The sequence below is a fragment of the Oenanthe melanoleuca genome, chromosome 8 (assembly GCF_029582105.1).
Source record: "Oenanthe melanoleuca isolate GR-GAL-2019-014 chromosome 8, OMel1.0, whole genome shotgun sequence".
Classification (NCBI taxonomy): Eukaryota; Metazoa; Chordata; class Aves; order Passeriformes; family Muscicapidae; genus Oenanthe; species Oenanthe melanoleuca.
Genome location: NC_079342.1, coordinates 11,397,560 through 11,419,535, shown reverse-complemented (window position 1 = coordinate 11,419,535; position 21,976 = coordinate 11,397,560). Strand labels below are relative to the sequence as shown.

At 38.7% G+C, this 21,976-nt stretch overlaps 1 protein-coding gene across 2 annotated transcripts in view; it reads right to left on the bottom strand.

The window, feature by feature from the left end:
* Nucleotides 1-21,976, bottom strand: part of TGFBR3 (transforming growth factor beta receptor 3) — a 108,169-nt gene that overhangs the window by 27,400 nt on the left and 58,793 nt on the right. For both annotated transcript variants that reach the window (XM_056497940.1, XM_056497941.1), the window contains exons 4-7: nt 21,472-21,609; nt 9,316-9,499; nt 3,880-4,048; nt 1,457-1,604 (exon numbers count right to left, since the gene is read on the bottom strand). In XM_056497940.1, coding sequence (XP_056353915.1) covers nt 1,457-1,604; nt 3,880-4,048; nt 9,316-9,499; nt 21,472-21,609 — 639 coding nt within the window. The remainder of the gene's footprint in view (nt 1-1,456; nt 1,605-3,879; nt 4,049-9,315; nt 9,500-21,471; nt 21,610-21,976) is intronic.

Sequence of the window (21,976 nt, the reverse complement as noted above, 5' to 3'; positions counted from 1 at the left end):
TCATTACAGAAACTATTTTTAGTAACATGTTTTACTTATCTTCTCAATAATTAATAAAGAACTTTGTTTCTAAAGTGGTCTTGCTTTTCTATATTCAAGTGCAGCATTTTAGAGATTTAAAAACCTGCAGAAATCATCTTGTGGAAATTGATCATCCATAAAGTGGATCCATGGTTCCATGGACATGAAATACACTACTTGAGTTATCTCCTAGAATGATGTGAACTCTCTGTGAAAGTAGATCCATATATGCCCAAATATACAGTGGTGAATTTTATGTAATAACCCAGAACGAAACTATATAGTCAAGTATTGTTTTTCATCCTTCTGCTTACAAGAGTGGCAATCCTCAGCAACCAAACTTGACCTTTCTCTTTAAGGACTGACTGTTTCGGACCTACAGAAATGACCAGAACATCCTTTCCTGTCTGTAAGATAAATACGTGTCAGGGATCAAGAGTGAACTTCATCATCCACCCTAAATAATTTTTCCATTAAATTTTCTGAGCAACATCCGAATTAGCTTTCTTTTATTTCCTTTCACTCTCAAAAACTACCATTAAATCCTGCTTACAAATCTATTTTCTTAGGACATTTAGATCAATTAGCCTTTGCATTCTGCCAGAATTTCCTCTGCACAGATTATAAGCAGAAAGCAACTAAGCAAAGTAAAATTCCTATAAATACCAAGAACTGGAGTTCGAAAATGGAACTGAATTGCTGAAAAACTGTTCATCATGAGGCTACTGGGTGGTCCTGAGCAAACATTCAGCTCAACTGTACAATGTGCTCTTAACTGATCACTTAAGACAGAAATAGGCCACAAATTTATAGGCTGCAAGATCAGTTCAATGATATTTATTTATTTCAGAGCAAGGGAACACACATTTTCTTAGTAGAAATGGTGTTAAGCCACAAAGCCTGTACCAAAAATCAACATGAATCAGCATCTCCAGTAATTTTAGAAGTTTAGAGAGCTTGGTTTTAACTTGAAATAAAATTATTTTTTGCTGCCTGAGGAGAGATGAGGTCAATTTGACCAAGCACTTACTGAAGACAGAAGTACTGGCAGGGAAGAAGGATAGATACTACTACAACCACAAGCAGAAGTAAAAGAGTTTCCACTTCTAAAGGGATGTGGGTGTGTGCTGCATATCTAGTATTATCTATTCTGCACTTGAAGGCATTGTTCCAACTTCTGACATGAACCTGTTGATCCATTCACCAAAGTAACAGCAAAAAGAGAGATGAACATCCAGCTCTATGTTTAGGGTGCTTCAACAGACATCAAAAAGACACAGACTAAATCCTTGTTCTAACCACCTCGTTTCTGCAATGTGTTGGTCAGTTTTATAGCCCATATATAGTCCAGCACTACATCACATTTAAATGGATTCTATACTGTTACATTATGACAGCTTTCAAAAATAAAAAAAAAAAGGGTGCCTTAACTTACAATCACTTCCAGCTTTCCATGGACATCATGAGACTTGATAACCCAATTGACAGACTTTCTACACTTGAGGATAAGTACAACATCTCTGACAAGTCTGGCGCCTGGCTGAGATGGTTTAATGTCAACGATGATATCCACCTGGAGAGCACTGTACGTGGAAAATAGAAAGTTAGAACAGAATGCCAGAAATTTTCAGCTATCAACCTTCTTCCAATCCATCATGTTTCCACTGTCTGGCCAGCTGATTAAAATGCTGGATATTATCCCAGGCAACACAGCATGTGCAAGACAGATTGTTATTCCACATACACTTAAGTGATTTTGCATAACAATAGAAACAAGTACTTTTTAGAAAAAAAAAATTATGTCTTTTATTTACAAGAAGTGTGCTACTTAATCCACCTATTATTTATTGCAGGTAAGTTATATGACTAGCAGGTTGCTTTCTAAACTAAACATAATTTTCTTATTTCACTGACAGTGCCTAAATGTAACTGTTTCAGTTTCCTCTGGCAGTAACTGTAGTAAAACTTAATACATTAAAAAAAAGTAAAGAAGACAAGCAGGTTAACACAGATGCATAAAAAACCCAACCCAAACCACAAGTACTATACTGGGGGGTGTCTCTACCTAAACAGTTAAATTGTGAAATGATTTTGCTTAAGATCTTGCGTGCTTTGAGGAATTAAGCAGCGTATTCAGTTTCCACTACTTCTGGATATACACTTACTTTAAAAACAAAAAAAAAACAGATGTCCAGCCTACTGCTTGCTGGAAAATAGATGAAAGCTATCCAGATTTTCAAGATCACCGTAAAATAAGTAGAGCAAATGGGTTCTTACCCATCAATAACTCCCATCATGCAAAAAACTAAATCAGCTGAAAAACCTGTACTTCCAGACCATCTTATGGGGCCATACATTACAAGAACCTGCTTATCTCCAAGTAATAGGTTTCAACTAATATTCTACACTGAGGCTTAGTGTATCTTGGGACCTTTGATCCATCTCTGGCAGTTTTACACATGCCAGCTCAGCTTCTGTATGTTTCTTTGGGGATTTAAACTTTGAAGGATAGCTCTGGATAACACATAAAACTAAGAACAAAGTAACTTACTGCCTTTTTTTTTTTTTTTTTTTTTTTTTTTTTTACTTTTAATAGCAAAATATTTTAACTTTTTGCAGTGTTATCATCTCAAAAACAAATTCCTATTATACTATCATCCAAAGCCAAAAGCTTGGAACCAGGGCTGTCATTGTGTAGCACTACGAGGGACATGGAATGATGCTTAGCATCAGCTCTCTTCAGGATGGAGCAGAATCATCATTTGGGGTTACCTATTCCAATTCCACTACACCTCAACACTTTGTTACTCTCCCCAGGTTACTATGCAAGAAAATTATCAGGCTCTGGGTTCAACATCTTGAAATGAGAATTATCCTTTCCACAAAAACATATCATCTCCTCTCCATCTCCCTGTATGATTTTCTCATTAGGGATAGAATGCACTCACGTGCAGTTGCATGAGGAGCAGAATCAGCAATGTCAGATACCCAGTGAATGTAGTAAGCAGACAGGATTTTAATTCTACCTTATCTCTGACGAAATTGTAACCATCTAAGTTTCATAGCAAATTTCTGTTCTAGCAATCATACTTGGCACTTAGGAAGAGGTTTTACAAATATGACTATCTGAAGCAAAACTCATTCATGTTCTCCCACTAAGATCTAGGAAAGACCAGCAAAGAATGAGTATTTGAAATGTCTTAACTCCCAAAGCTACCTTTGACAGTTTAGAAAATCCTCATAACATGTACAGAGAGTTACTTTTCCTAACCAATAGTTAAAAAGTTTTTTGGTCAGTGCACCACTGTCAACCCTTAACATTTCTCATAATCATCAAACTATCCCTTAAATTAGAAACTTGACAGAAAATACTGTTGTGAATCCTCAGAGCAACTGTGGAACACTTAACCATAGACCACAGATCACTTGCAGCCTCTGGGGACTGCTTGGGAGCCACTGTCCTAGATCTTGTTGCCAGTCATCCCTGCCTGTGACAGGTCAAGAATACTTTCAACCTCTGTCTCACCTCCTCATACAGTGGTCTAACCTTAAAACCTCTCATTTTACTTACTGATATTTCCTTATTCACTTTATCCTTGGAAAAATGTGACTAATTGAAGGGGAGCACCATATAGTCCATAAAAGCTGTGCTTTGCAGTCTTGTCCAGAAAAATCCTGTGATTATGAAGCAGAATTCAAAACCTTCACATACTGAAGAACCAATTTCTATTTAAGGCAGAGTACTAAAACCCAAGCTTTTCTTTAAGGATGAAATGGCTACTTTCTGATTTTTATCAGATAAGTGAAGTTTTTAGCTATTATTTCAAACAGTTTTAGTCTATACAGATGATACTTTACCTGTTAGGATTGGAATTTGGAGTGCTTAGTTCAATTATATGAACTTCTCTTTCTTGGATTAAGTGAGACATAAGACACCCCTCTGCTGGTTTTGGTTGTAGGTATCCCGCAAGGTAATTTAAAGAGAGAAAATTCTTTTTTATGTTGCACGAGGGAGGAAAAACTTGATCTGGAGGGAAAAAAAAAGAAAGCACATGGACCTTTAAACAGAGATGCCAGCTTAGATGCATACATGTACCACATCAACTTCAGTGTGCACTGTATTTATCTTCCATCTACTAAAAGCACATATGACAAATCATCATATTGAAAGGGACATTACTCCACCAATACATAACTTTCTAATATAAAATATATACTTCTAAAACTCTAGGTTACTATTTATGGATTTAAACATTTAATGAAAAAAAAACCTCTGCAAAGAGAAATTTGAAAACAATTCTGAAGGAAAATATGTGAAAACTTTTCAAAATTAATAAAAGACATTTAATTTGTTCCTTGCATTTTTACAAGAGATTTCTTTCTATTGCAATTCACTCAGAGATAAGTTTTGGAATCAACTCCTTCTCCCTGTGGAAAATGCTTTATTCTTGCTACTATAAACTTCAATTTAAAAAATACTACAGAAAGTACATTCCATTTCCTTACTCAATATATGTCCTATATATTGTGTAGTCAGAGTCAGTGTTATCTAGAAAGCAACAAATATTGCATTTCTCTTACACATGGAAAATCAAAACCACAGAGAAAATTATTGAATCAGTTGTTGATATTAAGAAAGTCTGATCACAATATGCATAGCTGAAATGTTGAAATTCTAGCATAGTTATTCAATCTCTCTCTTGGTTTTAACCAAAAGGCTGAACACAAGCATTACAGAATCACAGAATGTGCTGAGTTGGAAGAGACCCACAAGGGTCATTGAGTCCAACTCTTGGCCCTGCACAGCACCATCCCCAGGAGTCACACCATGTGCCTGAGAGCATTGTCCAAACACTTCTTTCACTCTGTCAGGCTGGTGCTGTGACCACTGCCCTGAGTAGCTGTTCCAGTGCCCAAACACCCTTAGGTTAAGAGCCACCAGTCTCTCTAAAATGCAAACCATAAAAAATACTCACTTCACATGAAATTCTCATACACAGCTTATACTACTGTACCACAAGAAACAGTATTTCCACTGAAAATCAAGAGCAATTTGCACTTTTAAGATAGCTTGACATACGAATTGTCATAACACATAGAAGGACTAAATACATGTTCAAATACTTGAAGTCCTGTAAGAATACAACTCCACATGGCTGGGTCTTTGACCACTGCTTTACAAGAAAAGTTTTCCTACTAAGATCAGTAGCAAGACATAAAAAACCCTCCCCAAAAAACCCAAAAAGAAAATAAATCAACTAGCATGCACTGTAAACACAAAACTTTGAAGCTTATGAGCTGTGCTGAAGCCACGCATTCTCTAAATGAGAGCTGAAATGTCACTTCTGAAGTGCATTTGTGTGTGCTACCCAATTTTGCAGGAAGACCAGAGACTCCTGTGACCCTGGTCTCTGCAGAAACAATCAGGGGAGTTTCTTCTCCTGATCTTATACAAAGCAGCCTTAGAATATTAACCCTGTTGTGTCCCCTCCAGAAGCTACTAAAGCTGTATAAGGCTGTAAGTATTCATACTGCCCAAGCAAAGCACTTTTCTAACATCTGGTATGTGCCCTGCCAGATTAGCCTTGAATGCAGCTGCAGTTCTGCCAGCTCCTCCCACAACAGCACAGAATGGAAAATGATCCCAAATGGTCTATGCAGAGCTTGAGTTTTTAAATATATACACATACACAGACTAGGTATTTGCTTCTTAACTGCTGCACAACATGATTCAGACCATAAAATAACAGTTCTGGAGTAGCTTGTGGTAATTACCACACGTGCTATCATTTGCCATTGCAAAGAACTCAGTTCTTGCTCCTGGCACTTCCATTAGGCGTCTCTGGAGCTCTCTCCAGAAGTGCTGCTCTTGCAGCCAGAAACACAGAGATTCCCCAGCCTGGGCCTCCACTTGATAGCCTGCTTTTCCTCTGCAGCAAATTTTAACTCTATCACGGGCTACTTGACATTCATACCAGAATATATTTACTCTCATCCCCACTAGTTACCAAAATAGGGCTGGAGCAGAAAAGAAAAGGGGAACCATTTCATCTTTCTTTGCTCACTACACATCTCCTCTTTTAGTTTCAGGGCTGTCTACTTACTTTGGAAAGGGACTGCAGGTGTCTGCAATCAATTAAAAACACCACTAAACCAGCCAACAAACAGTCAGTTTATGGATTCTGTGCCTCTCTAATCTCCCCAGGCTCCCAATAAGGAATCAGGTGTGAGGTTTGCAGGCAACACCCTGAGCAGAAGGTCTCTGGCCAGCAGGCTGGGGTGCAGAGGGGCCTGCTGGCCAGAAAGCAGCAGAGCTCTGAGCAGTGGCCAGCAGCACCTCCTCCTCTGGCGAGTGCCAGGCTGCCTGGATGGAGATGAGGACTGCACAGCAGGATCTGTAGTTTCTGTGTGCAGCACTTTTATTTTACTGATGAGGACAGACACTGTCTGCTCTATTCTGCACAAATTAGGTGTCATCCACAGGTTCTTGGCTAACAGTTGAATATCCAAGCTTAACATGATCCTGAGGAGGTTTTTGTGCAAATGAGCACTGTTAATCAAGTGTCACTCTCTAAGACAGGCACCCTGGGCAGCAGCAGCTGGATTCAGCAATAAAAATCCCATCCAAGCAGAGCTTGCCTTTCAAAGTCTGAGCTGGGCATAAGCGAGGTGTTTGGAATTTTCTTCGGGCACTCTGGTAAGGCTTATTCACATGTATTTCAAGCTTGCTAGCCCTTAGCACAGCAGAGATCAGAACCTTGGCTGGCATTTAATGGCAGGATAGAAATGGGATCAGGGAAGGGGTCTCAGGAGGGAGCACTAGGCAGTGCTCATCCTGCAGCAGGACACATAGCTAAGCCACACACAATGTGACCATGTGCAAACTTTAAGCCAAGCAAGCATGGCATGCAGGTTATGTACACTGGAGTGTACTGGCTATAAATTCAGAGAAAGGACTGGTGCTTCAGCTTCTGCCAGGACAGAAACACAGTGTTACTGTCTGTAAACAGACTGTACATTTTCTAGTTTAGCTACTGTTAAAACTTTTTTTTTTCCTTATTCAGTTAAGAAATGTGTTGAAATTAGGGTCCCTCCAGGCTAGCACATTTGCCCTGGATTTACTGGTGATACTGGATGCATTAGGTAACATTTAGTTAACTGATAGGACTACCTGACTTGCTCAATCATGTCTTACTGAACCATGAGGAATTAAATTGCCTTCTGCTGAAAAACATATACCAAGACCACTTTCACCATGAGCAGTCCTGCTTTCTAGAATCTATAGTGATTATCACAGCAGTCACTCTGCCATCTCCTTACTTACGCAAACCGAGGCAAGAACAAGAACCCCACTTCATGTGCCCCATTCTGGCCCCTTAAAATTCTTGCTGTGATCCCCATCCCGGCAGCATTTGATCAGACACTCTTTAGAACCAACAGGATTCAGATGCACTTGGCCCTAATCCAGTTTGCTAGGGCTTTCAGCTGCCTTTCATTTGCAGTTTCAAGAGTGACTTCACAGACCCATGGCATCAGAAACAGCTTTATTCTATGAAAGATCAGCCTTCTTCAGATCTTTCTGTCCTTTGGCTTGCATTTTCTGTTTGCTGTATTCAGCTACAGCCTACACTTCTAAAATGTTACATCTTCCAGTTTCAGATTTGCCTAATTTGAGTGAAGCTGAAATGTAGACAATTATAGGGATACAGCCATCAAATTCTGTATCAGTCTCACAGCAAGGAACTGATTTGAATGACCACCTATAGATTATGAGCCATACTAGCAGAGATTCACAGACTGTCAGCTGAGGGTACCTTACTAAACTGCATGAAGAGTGGAAGTTTTGTATAAAAAGTCTAAACTGTACATAACTGTATGCTGTGGTTTGTGAAATCCAGTGATTCTATTGTTCACTCTGCAGAGCAGCAGACCAGGACCACATCCCACGTGGTTTTCACAGAACTCCTCACAAGAATGCTGCAGTTCAAGAACTGACCCTGTCCCCACCCCTGAACACATGCACAACCCCCTCATATACACACACATTCACTCCTCTGCCAAGAATTTAAATCAAAATCAATATGGTTACTGCTGAGCTAGTTTGTAGGAGCCTTCTCAGAAACTGTCTATTTTGGTTGCTTGCCAAGTTCCATTTTGTTTACTTACTCCTAATTTAAATTGTGTTTTAGTGCATTCTAAAGATGATGCAAAACTCTCCTGGTTTGACTGCAGATGTGCAAATCAACAAACAAAATTTTAATAAGGTACATTGAAAAAAACAGATCAATATTTGTCTCCACAATGCAGAGACCATTCCTCCCATGTATATGTTTCGAGAGCACTTTAATAAGCTAATAAATATATTTCTGAATGATTTTCTGGCATTAGAATCCAAGACTGGTGCCAAGTAGAACAAAAAAAAAAAAAAATCCCAAACAACCACACAGGGGAATCCTCTACAAATTTGGCAGGATTTGGATAAAACTAACTCAGGCATGTTCTGATTTTGGGGGGCAAGCCTCATATGTCAGGAAATCAAATGATCAGATACATGTGGTTAGGAAAGAATGCTTTCTCCACAGAAGGTTTTTGGTTGATTTTTTCTTTTCTGTAACCAACTAGTTCAGCTGTTTGGGGGTTTCTGTAGAGATATTCCTGCAGAGGATCATGTAGTTATGTTGTGCCAACACTGCTCAGCTATGGAGCTACAGCCTGAACCCCACCCCAATATGAGCCTGTGAAGTCCCCAAGGAGCTGGAGTCCTCTCCCACCTGCACTAGGCCAACTGAAGAATCTGGCACGTGGCTCACAGGACAGGAAGTCTTTCTCCTTGGGATGAAAATACATAAGGACAGACTGAAGTAACTTAGTTTGGCAAGGAAAGCAATGTTTCTTTGCCCAAAGAAGCCTGCGTCCTTATACAAGCAAATACTGAAAAAAATAAAAGTAACTCAGGTTTTTCTACTTCAAGGTCTCCAGTTTTTCAGATGAATGCACTCAAACAATCACCATGAGTAGTAGATTCTGTTTAAAAAGGCAAAGTTTGACTCTTGTAAGATTCTGAGCAATTGTATCCACATTTATGAGAATAAAGTTATTGCACCAGAATCCATTAAAAGTTGCCTAAATCCAAGGTCTTTAGGCTTGCTTTTATTTCTCTGCCTTCCCCTTTCATATCATATCTCCTGGAAAATTAGAAGTATGTTTAAGAATTAAAATAATTGAAATATAAGCAATACTTATTCTCAGTATCTGACAGTGTCTATGAATTCAGTTGGTTTTGTTTTGGTTTACCTTCTCCTACTTTAATATAGATGTTTCTTGAAATTTTAAGTTCAGTGAAAGATGTTACTGCTCCATATTCCTTCTGGGCCCACTGTAGCAGATGTTCATTTTTCTCAGGAAAAAACTTTTCTTCCGTTTCTGCTGTCAAGGAGAAGTTTCCCTTTTCAAATTGAACAACGGATCCTAAAGACACCTGATGGGAATAAAAACATATTTTAATATGGTATGTTTATCCACACTGACATGTAGCATGTTTCAACAATGAAATCTGTCACATCCAAATGCAGTGACTCAAGGTGATTATGGCTTATTTCCAAAAATACCCAAAAGGCACATGTTTTAACATCTGCATAATGATTCCTTTTTCAGAGATTTAAAAAAAAATTAAGTGCCCATCAGCCCAGGTGGGGTGCACAGGGCAGCTGAATAACAGAGGGCTCTGAGCCACTCTCCAAAATTTTACTGCTGCAGAAGTGGAACCACAGTGCCACCATTCTATCTTCTTCTGTTGTCCTCTGAGCATCCCAGGAGGAAATCTGAGTAACCCTGTTGTTTTCCTCTCCCTTAACTTTTCACATTTTTCTTCTAACCCAGACTTCTTTGGTGAAACAATCTATTTTTTTTTCCCCAACTGAGAAGCCAAAACTACTGATAACTCAAAGAGGGAAAAACAAGTCTTAAAAATACATCAGAATAATTTCTGTCCAGAGCATTATTTACATGTAAGTATCTCTCAACCTGATTATTTTACACATATTATTTGAAGCCAGGTTCCAATTATCCAAATTAACTAATGGCAACAAACTATTACCTTCCCTGAAGCTATTGCTGCCAGCACTATTTCAGGGTGATACATACTGAATTGTTTGGCACTTGCAAATATTTGTCACAGTAGATACATAAATTACATCCTTCGGCACATGAAAAAAAATTGCAAATTCTTCCCTGTGCCTCCAGCTGTAATGCTAGGATTTATTATGCACATATCACATATTCTTCTATAAGAGAAGGCACAGGTAATTCAGGGTTCAGTTTGACCGGAGCTGTCACAAAAAACGCCTTAGGAATCCTTTTGTCAAAGTAGTTTTCAAAGTTTAAAGTAACGTCTGTTTATATTCTGAATAATCTCTCTTATTTATTTTCAACTGACCACCATAAAATGCTTCCTTTGAATGACAAAAAGTCTTTATTACTCCATGTAATATAACACAGACCATACCACATGCTCTCAATACTCTCATAGCTCCCAAATAAGGAAGCAAAGTCTGCCATTAGAGTTAATCTGGTTCTAGGAAAGGAGAGCACCCAGTTTCCTATAATGCATTTAGCAAATAACATTCACTTTGCATTTTCACCACCTAGAAGCAGCTATGCCATGGACTGATTTCATGGAGCACCTCGACAATGCAGCCAACACATCAAATTCTGTGTAAATTCCAAGTGTGCGGTCTCAGAGGATGACACTGACACAGCACATGCCAGGTCATGCTGGATTGTGCACTTTGATATCAGAGACACATGGGACATTTTCATAGAGCTTTGGCCTCACTAGAAAAATCTCCCATGCATGAAATTCACAGGATTTGAGGACTTCATCAGTGATTATTTTAAAGAAATATTGAATATATGTTGGCATTCTACCCTCAGAGACGAACAGTTTATCCAGAAGTACAGTAGCTGGTTTTCACTTACACATTGTTCCCGTATCTTTTTTAATGGTCAGCATCAGGGTAAAGCAGCACCAGTGTGTCTTTTTAAACATTTGAGGACAGCATGAGAGAAAATATTATTCTTTCTAAATAACAACCAAAGCCATTTATTACATTGCAATAATACATTTTTGCTGTATTTTTCATTTGAGATAGTTAAATATATGCTAACTCAACAGCTATCTTCCTCAGAATACACTTGATTTTTCATTTATTACTAATTAAAACTTGAAAACCCTTTTCATCATCCTGCAGCATGACAAATGTATTCCTGAGGGACAGATCCTATCAAAGTTACCGAGTGCTACAAGGGAGGAACCAACAGATAGAAAGCAACTAAAAAGTCTGGCACAAGCTTCCTCACTAAGAGATCATACAGTAAACATCTTTAAATAAACATGAAGCTTATCATATTTATTTTTTTCAATCACATACTCAAGTCTATTTGAAATGCTGGTTCCACTACCCAGGTTTTAGAAAGGACTGCAGAGTTCTGCTGTGCTTGCCAATGTTGGGATTTTTACTATACAGACCTAAGGCAAGGTTAAGTGAGCCAAGCACGTTATTTGTTCTGGAAAGAATTCAACAGACCCTTCCAAAAAAGCCAACCATCACTGTTTCAACACCTGCCTTGAACATTAACTACTTACTCTTCAGAACAAATCAAAGGCAAATCTAACATGCTTAGGCTAATGCAAAGCATTAAAGTCAAATAATGTTTTAAATGTTTGGGAATTAACCAATTTTTATCTGAGTAGTAATAATGCACTGATTGAGTGACAAAGCGACTGCTGCCACAGACACTTTTATCTCCTCCCTTCAATTCCTTTAGTGGTTACTTTCTGAGGTTGCAGAGTGGAAAAAGTGCCCCAGCTCTATTTCTTCCAGTTGTTGTGAGGACGTGAAAAGGAACTTCACTGGAAACATCCTCTGCTGCTGAGTAAAACTACACGTCCTGTCACTTTTCTGAGGCTAAATGAAGAAGCTGGACATGGCAAATCCATTCACAAGACCAAAAGATACTGGCCATGGCCACTAACCACAGCAAGCACCACAGTTCAAAGGGCTCTCCTCAGAGGAAATGAGGATCAAGCACAGAACAGCAAAAATCTACCAAAACCTGAGCATGCCATCAAAGGACAAAACATATTTAGGAACATATTTTGGCTGCGTACACTACTACCCTGCTGGCCATTGGGAGAAATAGGGCCTGAACTATAACAACTATACCAAGGTATGGAAACATACACCTCACATGCTGGGGAAAACAAAACAAAAATAACCTTCATATATCCCTTAAGAAAAGTTTCCAGTCTGAACAAAACTTCCCTTGCAAGGCTACCATGGTAGTTCAGGACATCAGTTACCTGGCAGAATTGCCAAATGTCATAAGTTACTATTTCCCAGAGAGAACAACTCTCAGAACCAAACCTGAGTCATCTCAAATATATACAGTGGTAAGCATGAACACTGCACACACAAAATAGCATATTCTGTTTCTTATTTTACCTATTTCCTTCTCTCCTTTTAAACATTTATTGCCTTTTTTCCCTTTGAATCTGATCCAGGGGGATATTTACTTTGCCTTATAACATTTTAAGTATTTAACATAGTTAAATTCAGAACTCCCAAGTAGGAAGCAAATTCATCATTTAGACGTGAGAGAGAGGTAGGCACCTCTGGGACATGACTCAGAATACAAAGTTAAGTGTCCACAGCATGAACCAATCCTTCCCCTCACAATAGCTACACCACTACCCATTGAGGGCCTGCCAGCTCAAGTGACCACCTAATCAATCCACCCCTAAAGCCATGACTGAGGCAAATATAGTAGGCGAAAACAAGCAGCATCCTTCACATTTTTGTCTGAGCTGTACAGTATCAAACCTGTGGTGGAACAAGTAGGAGAGCAGTGTATCTGCTCAGAACAAAATTAAAAGACTTGAACCAACTACTGGAGCAGCCTACATGGGGATCTGTCAGTTGGTGTTTTTTGGTATTGTACTTTGATGGAATTTCATTCTCTTACAGAGGAAAAATAAAGCCATGGATGGAGAAATATCGGTTATTCCAAAACTAAATAATCTTTCGTTGTTCATAAACCCATATACAACACACTCTAATCATCAAGAGAACAATTCTCTTCAACAAGTGAATAAGAAACATGCTGCTTTTGAAATTACATGCCACATTTGGGAATTATCTATCAAATTTTCGTAGTCCTTGCAGCCACAGAGGTGTGATGTTTCCAGGCAATGACAAAATTTTTCATTTTAGTGTACTCAAGACCACATGCAGTCACTATAAAATTTCACTTCCAGTTCTCACACATAAGAAACATGCTCTTAATTAGATTTTAGATTTTAATTCAACTTCCTAGGAGATATTCAGTTTGGCAGCTACCAAAGATCTTCATACCATTAAGGCTGTTCAATGTTTTCTCAGGGTGAAAGTAGAGAGCATACACATTTTTATCTATCTAGACAAAAGATCCTGGTATTTTCTATCAAAGCTTAATCTGTGTCAAATCAAGTGGAACTTTCAAAACCCCTAAGGAACAGTTACTAGAATGATAAAGAAACAAACAAGAAAATCTGAGTAAAGGGGAAATCTATCCCCAAAGTTTAAGTCCCAGCAGGAGTTTATTAATTGCACACAGGTAATTGTCCACTCATCTCACATTAACAACACTTTAATAGACTCAACGTAACACTTGTTTGATACAAGCAAAATAAGGTAGCAGAAGCTTTTCCAGAGATTCTGTTTCAAGCTAGAGGCAATTTAGTGGAAGAAGTGAGGGGAGAATTAAAGCCTATCTATGCAACTGCAGCTATAGTTTCCACTGGAATCAGTGACTCAGTAACACAACCTGTTGTGATTTATTATCTCCACGTCACTAGCACCACTAGTCTGCCAAAATCCACTGCCTGCTTCTGTAAACTTCCACTGGCTAAGCCCCCTGTTTACTGAAGCAAGCACAGAAAGGAAGGAGCCATGATCATACAGAAGAGAAAAGACACAGGTACCTGTTCCAGGTCCTTCAGCCTCCTGCAAGATGAATTTGGGAATACACCTCAACCACTAAATGCCTGAATAGTCTTTGTTTCCTCATTCTTGCAGGCTGGATTACCTTGAAGTCCACATCTTCATGATTACCAGCTTTCTTGGTTCTGAAAGTGATGGGTCTTGGGCTCCTAGAGGGCCCAGGAGAAGGAGGAATGCTTAGGACCAGACAGAGGCAGCAATGAGAAAGACCAGCAGGAGATACAAGAGGCAGCATTATCCAGATCTGGCCTATCCATACTCCTAACGTAAGTTCTGGTTGGAGCAATGACCCACAAAGACAGTCCACTCTCAAAGCTGAAACAAACACCACACAACAAAGCTTGAATTCTGAAAGATGTCTTAAATCACACAGGATCTAATATGAACTCCGTGACACTCTTAGCAAACCAGGCTGCCAAAAAATGCAGCCCTTTGAAGCCTCATGAAGGAAGAAACCAAGGCACAAGGACCAGCCTAGTTTCCTGTGAAATTTACTGGCAAGTTGGTATTCTTGAAATATTTCTGCCCAAACCAAAGTGATTACAGTGAAAGCAGAGGATAGCTACACATCATAAAATTCCCTATTTTGGGACATTACACATACAGAACTTTTTTTTACCATACTCTGCATATTCATTTCATGCACTATATCTTGCTTCATAAGACAGAAATAGCACTTCACTTCTGCAATGTCCTCCTGAAGCAAGCTTTGAATGGGAAAAAAACCCTCAACCTCCTAGATATTAAAAGTTGCCTTACTAGGGTTATTGTACTCTTCAACCCCTTTTGCATCATTTTCAAGCTTGTATTTACTACTCTATCATTTTCTGCTATTCCTACTGCTGACAAAATCTTTCTACTCTTTTGCCAAGATAAGAATCACCACCATATGTAGCCTGAGGTCCCCCTAATATGCCTGGAGTAACCCATTTATACAGACTTTTAGAAAATTTAGTATTTTGAGTGGGTTGAATCATGCCAGGAGAAAAAGTCTATAGGGAAATTTACCACTGTGAAAAGCATAGTAAGAGTTACTGTTTACTAAACATTGCTTTTAATTTGACATAAAATGTTAATTTTCACATTTTTTCAAAAGGCAAGGAAATGGTGCGGAGAGGGGATGGGAGAATATGAACTTTTCCAAGTGGAAAAGGGCAACTACAGGATTATTTCCATCTCCTGAGTAGAAGAACGATGAAGATTTATTAAAAAAAAAAGCAAACTCAGGATTCTACAGTAACATAAACGTCCTTTTAAATTCCTCTTTACACTGCTACACAATGCTGACAATCTATTGCTTTTACTTTCAATAGTGAAAGGTCACTATTTATACTAAATTTATCACTAGTCATGCATTTCCTATCCTTCCTCACTCTTCTCCTAGCAGAGCACTCTGTTCACATCTGGGTCTGTTTAACCAGTGATTGGGAATTTAGCCTCCTGATTTCCCGTTAAATACTAGGCACAGGAAAACAAATAGCACTTGTTTTTCAGTGAGTTTTGTCAGTCATCCAAATGCAGTGCAAACCACAGAACAGCCTGTGGTTTGGTGGCAGTGACCCAAAATATGTGAACCATATTTTCATGAAGTGAGAGGAATAAACCAGTAATTGTATGAAATAATAAGAACATGGCTTTTTTTCTTCTTAGAAATACAGAAATGACTAATAATTAAACATTTCATTCCATCACTTCATCTTCATAAAGCTTGTATTTTATCTTTTTAAATCTCAAACCAAGAGTTTTTGTATTTATCATTACTGCTTTTGCTTCCTCCACTTCACTACCTTAACTCACATTCACTCCTAGCTCTTGCAAGTAGGGTTATTTGTTTGCATAAGTGTTTTCTTATCCATAACTCTTATTAATTCAATTGCCTGAATAACTAACTGAAAGAAAAAGCTGAAGCATCACTTCTTAAATCATGTGTTATATAAAATCACATATATAGATATTTAAGGGGGTTTTGGATTTATTCTAACAGTGATTTCTAACAGGAAATCACAAAGAATTGGGATCTTTTTTTCATTTATTTAATTCTCACAACTTTCACTTGCTGAGTAAAGACATTCCTAAGCTATAAAAGCAATTGAAAAAGCTACCAAATATAAGAAAAAAAAATTACTTGCTGAGTAGCACCTATAAAACCCTCTTTCTGTGCAGTTCCATAAAACTTCTGGTTTTCTGCCAAGACATGTTCGCAATAAACTAGTTTTAGGGAAGGAGAGAAATGACGACTTGATGGGAAGGAAGGAAACTATTTTGCTGTGTGAAAACTTAAAAGAGGGGTGGTGGAAGAGGTCTGCTAATGTTTTTCTGCAATACTGACTTGCACCAAGATCACAGGCAAAAAAGCAGTTTCTACAGAAGTTGTCTAGCTTACATAAAACTGTGATCTCTCATAATCTAACCAGTCTAATCACCAGTGAAGATGTCCTTCAATTTCCTCTCCCATTCCCCTTTATAATGTAATTTTGGCATTTATTCCCCGCAGAGGAAAAAAAAATAAAACATAGCACATAGGCCAAGCATTCCCCTTGCTGAACTGAACAGAGCTACCCACCCATGTGATACTCTTCAGAGTGATGAGCCCACCAACACTTCAACAGAAAGTGCCCAATTCCCAAATTGTTGTACTTTTGTGACATGTGCAAATATACATTCAGACTAATACGACTACATGCACCACTAACTAAAGTGATGATTTACAATTACTTAGGTCAGGCAGTCCATGCACTAACCCATTTCAGGTATTTTTGGACTGAAATGCCATGATACTAAGGTACATTTATTTTTAACACAATGAAAATAAACTCAAGACTTATTTTACTAAAATTACAATAATTTCACTGCATCACCTACTTCAGCAACTCATGCAGAGTCTGAAAATAACCCTGTCCATGCTAAATGTATTGTTAACACCACACTAGACAGACACCACATATCCTTTTCTCTTTCTTATGCAGAGAAAGAACCTTTGTCAGGTTTATATCATGATGTCCAAATTTTCTCTTAAGACTACTCATTAGTGTCCTTTCTAATTTATAGATGGGGAAAGCACTCCAAGAAGCAAAATGACAGCAGAGACAACAAAATAGTGAAGCACAACTCCCCCCTTAGCAGCCATGCCCTTTCACAATGACTTCCTCCAAAGTACTGTCACTCTGAGAATCGCTTCCATTCAGTGCCACTTTGGAAAAAACTCTTCAAAACAAGACATTAAAAACAAATCCTGATGCTAATCCAACACAAACTTTGGTTTGTTTGGTGCATGCTACTTAATTTTAATTTATTCCACTGTGAGGTTTAGCCATCAGTAGACATTTTGTAAAAATGAAACCATCAGATGTTTCCATGAAGATAAAGCACATGACAAGTCACTGAGTAAAACTATGTGTGTTACATTATAAAAATAAGTGCAAAACCACAGGTGTACACCAAATCTACATGTCCATACTAAAAAAATATCTACTAAGAAGGCAATTCGTGCTTCCCTCTATACTACAACCAAGCACCCAAAGCCTGGATTTTCTCCCACATTCATTTTAAGCTTCTTAACTGACGGAGGACCAGGTCAAAGGCACAAATCCATGCTTGAACTATGTGATAAGCAGTTAAACTCCAGCCCTCTTCAGTAGTACTGCATTTTCCCAGTCTTTTGGATATGCACTGATACAAGCTTTAAATCTTTCCATCCTTCCCCAGGGAAGCTTAGTTTTAATGGAAACTCCAACAATAAATTCACAGAATGAAGGAAACAGACTACTTTGCTAATGAGGACACTGGGAACACACAGCGCTAACTCTACTTTCTTCTCCAGTACAATCACCATTCAAGTTCAGTGTGCCTTGGGTTTCTCCACTTGTACAATGCTACTAATAGCACTTGTGCTCCAATTCATCATCTATTCATATCCTGGAGATACTTTTGTTAGAAATAATCTTGAAACTTATAATACAATTACATTTTAATTTTTATTTAGTTATTTACTTACTCAAAGCACATGCTCCTGTAACAGTTTGAGAACTTTATGATGATACTTTACATGGAGAAAAAACCTAATATTAAAAAGAAATAAAGAGCTAGGACTTTACTAATGGTTACATGATCCTTTCACTACAAACTCTGACCTGGCTCTAGCAATGTGGTCTTTATCAGCAAGTCCCAGAAGCTGTCACTTAAATCTCTTTACACTACTTACCATTCCAACTAGGAGTCAATCAATGAAAGTCATTGCAATTCACACTTTGCATACAATATATGAATAAAATTGTGAATGAATGTATTGTTTGGAAACTCTGAAAGAAAAGCTGAAAAGTCAATTAATATCTTGCCTGAGGCTTCCATAGAGACAGACACAATAGTTATGACACTCCTCTGGTATGTGTGCCATGGATTTCTGTTTTGAGCATAGAATTCATGGGCACAAGAAGTTTTTTTTCAAATTCAAAATCTTTTATGACTCAAAATACTAGATTTTCTGTTTTGGCTATACATTTAAGGAGACTGAACAAGTCAGAGCTACAGTGCTAAGTATTTTTAAACAAGGGCTAAGGAAGCACTGCTCAGCACTCTGCAGCCCTTGGAGCTGCTATTTACAGTTCCTAGGGTCAGTTGTCTGGAACTCACTGAAGGCTTACACAGAGGCAGAGAACCTCTCAGCTAGGGCAGAAGCAGTACGTCCCTTTGCCTCACAGCTCACCTAAAACAAAGCTCACCTAAACCTGATCCTCGAAAGGGACAACCTTTCCTAGGACAAAGACTGTCACAAGGGTTGCAAACGAGCACAGCTCAACACAGAAAACAGCTCTAGGCAAAACTAGAGCCCCTTGATCTCTATTTGGCATCCTGCACTTGCCTACAGGTGCTGCTAGGACTTCCTCCACATTTTTCATGTCTTCTGTGCCACATGATTCTGTGCTGTTTTTTCAGAAAGCTTTTGGGAAAACAATGTATTTGTCCCTGTGAACAGAGGGGAATTGTGGAAAAGCAACAGATGATGACCACATTTAAATCTGTTCAACCCATATCCCGAGATGCCCTAGCTACTAAGAAACTGGGCCATAAAAAGTGGGAATGTTGATGAATTCATGATAAGAGACTGAAATAAGTTTATGTTTACAGCAAAAATATCACCTTAGGGAAAAAATAAAGTGAACTTTAAGATTGAGAGGGATGACAAAGACTAAACTGGGAGACGGTAATGGTGGATCAGTACCTGCAATCTCATTCTTTGAGCTCTTTGTAAGAAAGAAAGACAGAAAACTTAACATGGTGCAAGGAAAAATACATAAATTCATATGGCACTTAGGGAGATCCAAAATTGTTATGGAGAACTATTCAGATGGATTAGTGATGGGTTAACAGAGAGCCAGTTTAGACTCTTGCTACAAAAACGTAAGCTCCCATGGGCAGCAGCAGAGGCTGGCAGGATGGCACAAGGCACCACAACGTTCAGCCCTTACCATGACCAGCAGAGATTAAGAGAGAGGGTTTTGAGAGGAGGTATTTGATCTGAGTCCTCCCAACACAGCAGCAAACCTGTAGTACCTGCCAGGTACTCCTGCTCCACCTGAGAAACAGTCCCCTCCTCCCTGCAGCACCAGTGGCCAAGTTTACAGTGGCAGTTCTTGAGGTCAGGCAACATCTTGATTGGCAAGAATCATTACTCCTGCTACTCACCTCTTCAAGCCTGAGTTTGTAATCAGAAGCACCTGAAACAGTTTTCTGCAGCAAACACTTATCTAATGGTACAGTTTTGGCAGTCAGAGCCTTAGGCACATTGCTGCTGTTCCTATACCTTAATGCAGGCTGCTGAAACCCCACTGAGACAAACCAAGCAAGCTCAGCAGATCACCATCCGAATTCCAGAACAATCAGCTGAGCAGAAATGGATGGGTCTCAACAGACCATCTTTCCACTCCCAGAGCAATATAAGGGGAGAGGGAAACACCTAGGTGCAGAGGAAGAACACAAAGTAGCTGAACAAAATCCAGTTGATAGGAAATGGGAGTGATGATGCATTGTAGAAGACCAAAACTAAACTGAAAGTAGGTCTAAGGCTTTATTATCTGATGAAAGATCCTGCTTCTTTTGTCCATGAGAGGAATGAGGACTGGTCACACTGTTGTTCCACATGTGCCTCAGCCATTTTCTGAGCAGACCAGAACTGTACTGGCTGCATTAAGGGCACGTAACAGGAATGGTCAACAAGAAGATAATAGTCATGAGTCTCCAAAACACCAATGAAAAACTGAAGATTGTGAATACCTCTGAACAAAACCAAGCCCATATTCTTTGCACCAATCAGTAATACACTGGAAACATGACTGAGTCCTTCAAAGTTCAAAATATCAAGGCTAGTCCTACTCTTATACCTAGATGACAGGAAAAAGAAAAACAATTCCAGAAAGCTTGCAGTGTCAGCAAGTGACAGAACTCTCAATGTACTTAACCATGTCAGCACCACATAAGGTCAACCAAGAGAGCAGTGTCCCTTCTCAGTGTTCTAATGCTACACCACTGTGCATCTTCCTGTCCTGGTGATGCACAGCACACAACTAAGTTCCCACTGGGTGCTGCAGAAACAATCTTGCCTACCACTGTCAGCTGTGCTGGAGGAGCAAAATTAAGCCCTATAAGGACACCACTAAAAATAATGAAGTTTAGTTCTGCAATTAGAGTTTAATATAGTGAAAGCTGCAGCTTTCCTAAAGACAACTCATGATTAGACATGATGTCACACACTAAAAATTTAATCCAAACAACTCATCTGTTTCACTACAAATAGAAAACTTGAAGGCCCTGGCAAACTGTAAGGACATGATTTACAAATACTAGGTAATATTTGGATCTTGCATTATAAGCAGTGCTCCAGTCTTTCTGAGAAACAAAAATGACTTCACTCTGGGCTTAGCTTGGTCATTTCAATAGATGAAAGCTTCATCAGAGACAAACCATAACTGGTCATAGTGAGCTCAATACATACAAATTTTCATTTTGGTCACAGACCACACAATTGGCAATCCCTCTTAATATTTCCAATTGCTCTGAGGCTTTTTGCTTTATGGTACTGTTAGACTTCCAACCAGGACTGGCAATCTCGTATAACCTCACAGCTTTTTGAAATCTAATGACTGTTAGTATTAATAATTCTATGATGTGCAGATCCTGAAAAGCAGTTTTGCTTTCCTTTCCTCAAATTCACATAACAAGTAATTGGCCACTTTTTCTGAACTGCTTTGCCCTACCACCTAACTGTTCCCCAGAGCCCTACAATGAAACTTGACCCCCTCTTAACGTTTTTTTTTAATCCAAGTTTGAAAAATGTCCAAATGAATGCCATTAACTCCATGCTGTATGCAACAAGCAGCTATGATAGAGAGCAGGCCAGAGGACTGTGTATACTTACAAAGAAAACTCTTTGGATTCCAGGTGCCAGTCTTTCTGTTTTTAGCTTCCAGACCAAAGGCAAAGGAGAGTTGAGAAGAAACACCAGAGGCTTCTGGTGAATATGCACTGATGAAATTGGATTCAAATGTAATGTGACCTACAGAAAAACACAGAAATATGTGAATACTTCCTGGAATTTAAAACAATGAATCAAAGGTAGTGTTTATATATATTATGACTTTTAGCATTCACACCTCTTGACTCAAAATTATACATTAATCTACTTCCACAAAATTCAGTCAACAGAGCACAGAGAAAATAAAATATGAAATAGTTAACATTTGTGCTCTATGCTTGCAAAGCATTGCTAAAAAGAAAACCTTGGCAAATGCTGATGAAAAATAGCTTATGTAAAAGGTCAAACCACTAAGCTGAGAGTTGGAGAACAAGGAGATAAAAAGAATTGCAAAGCAAACTCTGATTTCTCGTTTCTAGATGGGAGTCTACAAAGCTGGCTTAGAGTA